The 9,469-nt window shown below is 24.7% G+C and overlaps 6 protein-coding genes across 6 annotated transcripts in view; 3 read left to right on the top strand and 3 right to left on the bottom strand.

Annotated features, from left to right (window-relative positions):
* Positions 1 to 895, top strand: part of EHI_050150 (HEAT repeat domain containing protein) — a gene marked incomplete at both ends in the record, with an annotated part of 2,052 nt that extends 1,157 nt beyond the window's left edge. The window contains one exon of the mRNA XM_643505.2: positions 1 to 895. This exon is cut by the window's left edge and continues 1,157 nt beyond it. Within this exon, the coding sequence (XP_648597.2) occupies positions 1 to 895 (895 nt within the window).
* Positions 896 to 1,345: 450 nt separating this feature from the next.
* EHI_050140 (casein kinase, putative) lies at positions 1,346 to 2,254 on the bottom strand (the record flags this gene model as incomplete). Its single annotated transcript, XM_652100.1, has 1 exon — positions 1,346 to 2,254. One exon carries the CDS (start codon positions 2,252 to 2,254, stop codon positions 1,346 to 1,348), a length of 909 nt encoding a protein of 302 aa, XP_657192.1.
* A 503-nt stretch (positions 2,255 to 2,757) lies between these two features.
* Positions 2,758 to 3,123, top strand: EHI_050130 (60S ribosomal protein L14, putative; the record flags this gene model as incomplete). Its single annotated transcript, XM_652099.1, has 1 exon — positions 2,758 to 3,123. One exon carries the CDS (start codon positions 2,758 to 2,760, stop codon positions 3,121 to 3,123), a length of 366 nt encoding a protein of 121 aa, XP_657191.1.
* An 81-nt stretch (positions 3,124 to 3,204) lies between these two features.
* EHI_050120 (uncharacterized protein) lies at positions 3,205 to 4,722 on the bottom strand (the record flags this gene model as incomplete). The annotated part of the gene is made up of 1 exon (XM_652098.1): positions 3,205 to 4,722. One exon carries the CDS (start codon positions 4,720 to 4,722, stop codon positions 3,205 to 3,207), a length of 1,518 nt encoding a protein of 505 aa, XP_657190.1.
* A 386-nt stretch (positions 4,723 to 5,108) lies between these two features.
* Positions 5,109 to 6,326, bottom strand: EHI_050110 (uncharacterized protein; the record flags this gene model as incomplete). Its single annotated transcript, XM_652097.1, has 1 exon — positions 5,109 to 6,326. One exon carries the CDS (start codon positions 6,324 to 6,326, stop codon positions 5,109 to 5,111), a length of 1,218 nt encoding a protein of 405 aa, XP_657189.1.
* Positions 6,327 to 6,712: 386 nt separating this feature from the next.
* EHI_050100 (Rho guanine nucleotide exchange factor, putative) lies at positions 6,713 to 8,791 on the top strand (the record flags this gene model as incomplete). The annotated part of the gene is made up of 1 exon (XM_652096.2): positions 6,713 to 8,791. One exon carries the CDS (start codon positions 6,713 to 6,715, stop codon positions 8,612 to 8,614), a length of 1,902 nt encoding a protein of 633 aa, XP_657188.1. The 3' UTR covers positions 8,615 to 8,791.
* Positions 8,792 to 9,469: the final 678 nt, after the last annotated feature.

Here is a 9,469-nt window from a genome sequence, read left to right as displayed (position 1 = left end):
TACTTTAATTCCAACTATTGGGGGGAATCCATGGAATCCTGGTGCTGACTCCTTTAGTAAATTAACACTTAATATACCTTGGAAAAATAAAAAATGGATTGCCTCCTCCTTACCTTTATTAACCCCTGAAGTTGGAAATGAAATTACCATGAGTTATCTTATTCCAGCACTTGATAAATATCTTCAAGATTATGAAGAAATACAAGAAATATCAATGATGCATGTTGTTGATTTTATTCCAATTCTTGGACAAGAGAAATCAGTTACAATTATTACTTTATTACAAAAGAGTGTTCAATCTCCTGATTGGAGAATAAGAAAGTCTATTGCAAAACAATTAGGATTATTAGCTCAAAGCACACCAATGTATTCATCTTATGTTGAAGAAATTTGTGTTGCATTACTTATTGATAATGTTAATAAAGTTAGACGTGCAGCAGCAAAAAGAATGGGTGAAGTGATTAATGCATTTTTGACTTGTGGATATGTTGGAGCATCTTCCTTAATTCAAAAATTAACAGATATGTCTAAAGACCCAATGAAAGTTAGAAGAGTTGACTTTGTAACAGTTGCTACTTCATTATTTGTTGCTCTTCCACCAGACCAATTCAATCCATATATCCTTCCATCTTTAGAACTTGCAAGTAAAGATAAAGTTAGTGAAATTCGAATTGCTGTAGCAACAAACATTAAAAAGGTAATGGAAAAACATGAACATTACAATGATGAAATTAAAAAACTTTCAGAACAATTAAAACAAGATGAAGATGTTGACGTTAAATTTATTATGGAAAATGGACCTATTGAATTGTTTAAAAGAAAGAAAACTATCACCCCTGTTGTTGAAGATCCATGTGAAAGAATTGTCTCATTTGAGGGATTTGGAAGAAAGTAAGTTTTCTTGTTCTGCATAACTAAAACACAATTTTTTCATTATTTTTCTGTTTTTACTATTTTGAATTTATAATAGAAAAAATCCAAAAAATAATTTAAAGTAGAAGAAGTAATGTAATAAAATAAACAATAAAAATTAAAAGACTTCAATACATATATCTTTCACTTACTTATTTTGTTAATTGTTTCAACATTGTATGAATCAACAATAAATAATAATAAACAATATGGATTAATCTATAAATAACATATTATTTATAAATCCAATTAATAAATTATAGAATAAAAAAGAATAATAATTGATTAAAATGCTAAATTATTAAATTCTAGAGAATTATTTAAAAATAAAAACTAAATCAATATATTAGTTTTTATTAGTAAGTAACGAAATTATAAATACAATAAATTATATTAACACTATAACTTTGCTGTAAAAAAGAAGGGAAAGAAGTTATTTTTGGTTCTTATAATGAATCCAATCAAATTCACCATCAAATTGAATATTTTCTCTTTTGGCAATAGACCAAAATAATTTTCTCATTGAAAGATAATCAGGTTCTTCTTCAAATTTAAGACTTCTGCTTATTGAAAGAAATTTCTCAAATTCAGGAGGTAATCCTTGACATAACTCGTTGTTAATGGATGATTGTTTTTTCAACAATATTTTCATATATTTATCTTTTTTAGTAGTTCCTTTTATTCCTTGCCAAGGAAGATTTCCCTTCATAAAATAAATAAACATATATGCCAAACTCTCCATATCATCTCTTCTTGATTGTTCCCTTCCAAGATGATTATTGATTGATGCATAACGAACAGTTCCAACAAGATTTTTATCTTCATTGTATTCAATATGTTTTTTTGTTCTTCCATCTCGATATTTTTTTGCTAATCCAAAGTCAATTGTATATACAGTATTTGATCTTTCATTTCTTCCCATGACAAAATTATCTGGTTTGATGTCTCTATGAATGAAATCTTTTGAATGAATAAATTGAATTCTCTTAATGCATTGATCTATTAACATTAATGTTGTCTTTAATGTGAATTTTCTTCCACAAAAATTAAATAAGTCTTCTAATGATGGTCCTAATAAATCCATTACCATGACATTATAACTTCCATATAATCCCCAATATATTACTGATGGGATGCCAAGAGTAGATTGACCTTGGTTAAGGTATTGATACAATTTATATTCATAATTCAGTTGAGAACGAGCAATGTCTTGTCTTTCCATTTTAACAGCAACTAATTCATTTGGCTCTGATTTGTTGAAAGCTAAATAAACATCTCCAAATGACCCACTCCCAATTTTTTTAACAAGAAGGTACTTGTTAGCAATTTTATTTTCCCCCATCAGAAATAATCAAATGGTTTCAAGTTCAGATTATCTTACCAAGCACTAATGATACTTTTTTGTTTGACATTTTAATCGATTCAAATTTTCTTCTTTTTTAGTTTTGATACTATCTTACTGGATTTTTTCGGGAGTTCCTTTTGTTTATGAGGGGTGAGATGTACTGTTTCTATTTTTAAAGCAATCGATGAATTTTTTTTTAATTTAAGAGAATAATTATCTCATCAAGTTATTTTGAGTTATATATTACAAATTTTATTATTTATGTAATATATAACACAAAATAAAATATATTAAAAAAATAATAAAAGTAATAGAAAAAGAAGTACCCTACTTTTTTTAAAAAGAACTAAAAATATTGGGAGTAAAAAGAAGAGTTATGGTTTGTTTCTTGGTTATTATTTTAACGAGAAATAAAATTAATATAATCAAATGAAATGACATTTGTATTTATACAATTGTAGGTATTCAGTAGATTTGTTGAAGTTGGTCGTGTAGTTTTAATGAAAACAGGACCATTTGCCAGTAAGCTCGCTGTTATTGTTGAAATTCTTGATCATAACAGAGTTCTTGTTGATGGACCACAAGCCATTACTGGAGTTCCAAGACAAGTTGTCAATTTGAACACAATCTCTCTTACCTCCTTTGTTGTAAACAAAGTCACTAGAGGTATGACTCATAAGAAACTTTGTCTAAGATTTACTCAAGATGCTATTATTAAAAGACTTAATAAAACTGCTACAGGTAAAGCTATTGAAAAGAGAATTCTTAGAGAAAAGATGACTGATTTTGACAAATTCCAAGTCAGTATTATTAACAGAAAGATTAATGCTGCTGCTAAAATTGCTGTTGCCAGAAAAGCTCATTAAACGAATGATTAGTAGCAAATTTTATTTATAAAAAAATAATAACATAGGATAAAAGAAACAACAAATGATAAAATAAAAATTTTAGAATAATTGGAGAATAATAATTCTATCCGTAGTAAATGGTTTATTATTCTTGAGGCTTGCTAGTACAAAATCTTTTTCTGATATTTCGTATGTTGAAGAAATATTCATAATTTTAGATGTATTTTCTCCAATAGTATTTATTTCATATCCTCCAGTTGTATTTACTTTATATAAAAAGTCACTTTCAATTCCACCTAATGTAAATACATGTTGCCAATTTTCTCCTTTTGGATAGTATTGTTTAATTGTATCTGGTTGATTTAATTTAACTGTGAAAATAAAATGTCTAGGATCAGACATACATTTATTTGTAGATTCAATTGGTTTTCTTATGAAACATCCAATAGTATCATTTCCACAACAAGCCATAATACATAAATAAGATAAGTTAATAACATATTTACTAAAGTCTTTTATTGAATATTCATCTTCTTTACTATCAAAAATAATTTTAGAATTATCACAATTACACCACTTCTGTAATATTTTTTGATTTACTTTTATCATTTCAGTAAATTGGTCAATTAACTCTTTTGGTCTATCAGTAACAACAGTACGTGTATTTGATCTATGGAGTCTCATTTGAATTAATTTAGAAAACTCTTCATCAGATGTTCCTTCTTCTCCATTACTATTATTTGGTACATTTTTTATTTCAATATTTTCACCTTGTATTTGGTCATTATTTATCATTTCAGTAGTTAGCTCTTTAGTTTTTAATTCACCAATACTTTCAGTTTTTGAATCTGGTTGAGATGAAGAAACTAAATCATTTAATGTTGTATCTTTTTTGTTTACTTTTTCTGTTGGTTGTGAATCTTCTATTTTTTGAGAATATGAACTTGATTTTTCAATCATACTTTTTCTATTGTTTCGGTCTTTATCTTTTTTTTCTTTAAACATAAAACTTCTTCTTTTTAATTTTATACTATCCTCATCATTTTCATCTTCTGCTCCACTTGTAAGAGTATCAAGAGTATTTGGCATTTCAGAAGGGATAACAATTTCTTCATTAATATTTTTATGTTTCTCAGGAAAATGATAATGAAATTTCTTACTTTCCCAATTTGGTTGTTCTTCGTCTTTATATCTCTTTAAGTTAGTTGCAAATGTTGAGAGATCTCCATTAGCTGTTTTTTCTATTGAAAGTATTTCTTTATTAATAGTTTCATTAATTAATTGATTTCCAGCAACACAAATCTCATCAATATTATCATATTCTAAATCAATAACTTCTTTTAAAGATTTTAACATTCGTTCCATTTTTTCAATAATTTTTTTTCCTTCCATTAATTCATCTTCTCTTTTTTGGATGATTTTTTTAATTTGTTCTAGTTTTTCTTCACATATATTTTTTATTTCCTTTTGATCTCCAATTAAATACTTTTTAGAAAATGGTTCTAAATTCTGTTTTGTAAATTTAACAACCATTTTAGCATTTTCTGCAGCAGCACACATATCGTCTGCTCTTGATACCAATGTTATAAACGTTTGGTTTTTGTTTATAGTAAGCATTATTGAACTAATTATTTTTTAAGTTTTTATCTTTTAAGTTCTAATGAGATTTTCTATCTTTAAGTGATGGAATTTTGACTCACATATCTTTTTTTAATTTTTTTTAGACTCTTTTTAATGTTCTAGTCTCGTTTCATCTCCCTCATACCTCCGCAAAAAATAACGTATCACCTTCTTTAAAAAAAATAGTAATTTTGCATAATCAAATTTACTCAAATTTGATAAATAAATGCTTTCAAATTAACATATTTCCAATAATAGATTTATTATTGAATGACAAAGCTTTTATTAAAAAATATAAAACCAAGACTCTCTCCCCAACCAATTTCAATTCTTTCTTTATTTTTCCTTTTTCTGAAAACCAAGAAAAGAATTTATTGAGTAAATTAATTCTGAGATTGGAGTATGATGATATTTTTAATACTGAATTTACTAAAATTTCTACCAATGAAAGAATCACTTTTAAGATTTTTATATGATGATCCAATGTCCAACACTTCACTAGCCTCTATATTAGGATAACCAATTACAATACAACCTTTATAATTTACCCTTAAAAGAATTGGACTTGAACTGAAAGGGATATTAAGGATATACTTTGATCGTTTTGCAGAAGGGAACCATCGAGTTGGAACATTTGATAAAGAAGTTTGAAGTGTAAAAATGAAGTGATGGTCATCAGATAAATATTTATCAAATGCCGATATAGAAGAACCGAAATAAAATCCAAAAAGATCAGACTGTGTTTGGAATATAAAGAATAATGATGATTTATTTGTTATTAAATGAGTAAATTCATTTTTATTAAAGGGACGTTGAGAAGAATCATAAATAATGTTTAATGATTGAGCTTGATTCCATTGTTTTAATGTTTCATAATACATTTCTATTCCTTTTAGTTTTGGAGTTGTAATAATAGGAACTTCTGATGCCATTGACCTTGACCTTCTTCTGGGTTTTAGTTTTGATGAAGAGTTTAAAATATCAGTGGATTGTTTTAAAGTTTTTCCTTTATATTTTTCTTCAATTTCAATACCATTCTTACTTTCTGCTGTACGTGCTGTTTGTGGTTGTTCAATAATATCAGCAGTAAGATGGTTCATATCTAATTTTTTAATAGAAGAAATCATTTCAGGATTTATTTTTCTTTTAGTAGTATGAATTTCTAATGGAAATTTAAATGCACCAAAATTTGTTGAACTATATTGATGATTTTTTTTTAATTTTTTTGAACTTTGTTGTTGAGACGTAGATGGTTGAAAATGTGTCATAATTAATTCAACATCTTGATTAAATTTTGTTTTTGAAGTCAAAAGATAACGGTCATTTAATTTACAAATTTCGTGTAATGATTTTTTTATTGTCTTAATTACTTCAAGTAATTGTTTTAAGTCTTTTAAAGCAATTTCATCTAATACTATTTTTTCTTTTCGTTCATTTAATTCTTTTTGAAAATAATTTTCATCTTTTTCATGTTCATTTATTTGAATTCTAATATAACTTTGATCACTTATTTCATTTTCTAATTGTTTTGTGTCTTCACAAAAATTTTCTAAATTTTCTTTAAACGTTTTATAATTCTCACATTCAACAAATTCTTGCATTTAATTAACAAATGAGACTATTCTTTGAATAATAATGAAGTTCCCAATAGTTTTCATCTTTTTCTTTTTTATATTATTCGTTCTATTTTTTACTTTCTTCTTTAAAATTAAAACTCCAGTTTATCTAAAAATAAACTTTATTTTCATTATTTTATTTTTTAATTTTAAAAAATTTAAAAAATTTAAATTTTTTACACTTTTTATGTTTAAATATTTTTTGGTGAATTTACCATCAATTCAACTACTTGAATTTGTTTCAATAGAATAAAGAGAATAAAAACATAAATTTTTTTTTGATAAGTTTTTTAATTAAAAAGATATATAATTTTTAATAAAAACAAAAGAAATTTAAAATATAAAAGAATCAAATACTTTTATTCAAATAAATGGCAACTACCAAGGAAGTTGTTTCTCCAGTTAAACACAACTCACGTCAGTTTAATTTAATTCTTCAAGAGAAACAGGAACAGTTATATTCCGAAATATTTGAAGGAAAAAATGTTATTGAACTTAATGTAAATAATATGATATTTTATTTACCTAGAATGAATGACTGTGTTGGTATTATGGGAATATTATTAGATAAGAACAGAGATAGTCTTAATAAAGGAAAACCAATTAAAGTTACATTAGACCAAACTCTGGTTCCTGCTTTTCAAAAATATCTTAATTTTATTGATGACAAACGGTCATTTATTCCAGAATATGATATAAAAGAATCTGTTGAATATATTTCTGATTTATGTAGATTTGGTACTCCTATTCAGTTAGCTTTAAATCATGTAGTTCCAGAGTCTTTGAATGATAGAAAAAAGAGAGAGGTTTTATTAGAAGTCTTAATCAAAGGAATGACTTCAGCATTATTAAACTCAATTATGTTATTCAATGAAAAGAAAGAATGTAAAAATTTATTTATTCCAGTATTATTAAAGTTACAAGATGATAGTTCAATAATTAATAAATTAAAACTTTGGCTTGAAATGTCTATTGTAAGACCTAGACATTGTACAATTGCATTTACTGGAAGTATTAATCTTAATTCTCAAACAGAAAAAAAATCTGTTTCTTTAAGTTCAGATATAAAAAGTTCAAAGTTGAATTGTAATAATAACACTAATAATTGCACTGTTTGTGATATAATTTCTCATGAAAATTTAACAAATAATAAGTCAAAGACTAATTGTGTGCATAAATCTGAAGTTTTATTCAAGAAAGAATATAAATACACTGATAAACAAATGTTTGGATTATTATTATTACAATCCATTATTAGAGGATATAAGACAAGAAAGTTATATAATATTCATAATATAATTCAAAGAAAAGAATGTATCATTGAATTACTTCAAACTGAACAAAATTTACATAATAACATGAAACTTATGAATAAATACTTCCTTCAACCAATGACCATGAAACAAAAAGATGAATTATTTAAAAAGAAAGTATCAAGCATATTCTTAACATTAACACGTTGTATCACTTCTTCTTCAATTTTTATAGAAAAGTTAAGTAATATAGTTCAACACTATAAGGTAGATAGTTGTGTTGGTAATTCATTACAAATGCTTCTTCCATACATTGCCCCATATTTAAATTTCACAACAGATTACCAAATCTCACTTTCTACTTGGAAAGATTTAAAAAGAACAAGTGATGTTCAAGAAATTCTTCGTTCAAATTTAGGAGTTAAAGAATTAGAAAATCAAACACTCGAATTTTTACTCATCCAACCTGTTCAACGAGTAATGAGATACCCAATGTTAATAAAAGAAATTATTAAATTAACAAATAAAAATCATCCTGATTATCAACCTTTAAAAGAAGCATTCAGAGAATTTCATTGTTTTAGTAAAATTGCAAATGAACGTTCTAAAATGAGAGATTCTTTACAACAAGTTGCAAAAGAACTTGGAGATGATGAACTGCTTGTTGATAATCGATATCATTTATGGACAAGTGAAGTTGTTTCTAAAATAGAAAGTAAGGTGTATTTATTTAACGATATGGTAATGATGTGTACTAAGCAAAAAAACGGAAAATGGTGTATTTCAGAAACAATGCAAATTGGAGGAGATGTTGAAATTACAGTTATAGATAAAATAGTAACTGTAAAAAAATTTAGATATACAAAACCATTGATATTTGAATTAGAAAATAAAGAATTAGGACTAAAGTTTAAAAGTCAAATAGAAGAAATAATTCGTGATGATTGGTTTAATTTAAATGATGAACGAAGTTGGATTGATTTGGTTGATAGAAAAATTAAAGAATCTTCTGACTACTAACTTTTAGTTCATTTTCTTTTTAACCTTTTGTATGATTTACTGATGAAAAAGTAATTTTTATGAAGTTTATCAATAATTATTATTGTCTCATTTACTTTCTATAGAAATATAGCTCGTCTTTTTCCGTTATTCATTTATTCTTTCATAAGTCTACATTTATTTAATATTCATTTCTCTATTGCTTTTTCTTTTTTTATCATTATTTATATTTGTTTTGAATAAATTAATCATAATAAATATGATGACTAACTCTTTCTTTCATTCTAATATAACAATTCATTTGATTATTATTTATTATTCATTCAATCTTAGTAAAAAATTCATGTATTTCATGATACTATCTTTTATTTTGTTTATTTTTTCTCTCTTCTATATCATGTATTTATTTATTCTTTTAAATGATTATTATTTTCATCATTTAATATATAGTTTCAATGTGTATTACTTATGAAGTTATTCTATTGTTATTTAGTATTTTGTTTTTATGTTGAATAAAATATGATAAATAAATAAAAATCATCCTAATTATATCAAATTGATACAAATTACATGTTGTAAATAAATGAAAATAACAAGACATGAAATAAATAATGAAATAACATATATTTAAATGAATAATAAAATAAATGAAAATAAAATTATTCTTCTTTTTATTTTATCAAATTATCATTGTTTCATTTCATATTTATTATCATTATCATTTTAAATTGATTAATATTGTTATTTAGTATTATGAAAATAAAAATATAATTAAAATTATATTGATTCTTCATTATTATTCATTATTTCTATTAAAAATGAAATTATAAATTGTTATATTATAACTTGTTGATGAAATTTGTTGTAAATTTTATA

This window comes from Entamoeba histolytica, genomic scaffold, assembly GCF_000208925.1.
Source record: "Entamoeba histolytica HM-1:IMSS scf_1104750517063 genomic scaffold, whole genome shotgun sequence".
In the NCBI taxonomy this organism is placed as follows: domain Eukaryota; phylum Evosea; order Mastigamoebida; family Endamoebidae; genus Entamoeba; species Entamoeba histolytica.
This window is presented reverse-complemented; position numbering and strand designations above follow the sequence as displayed.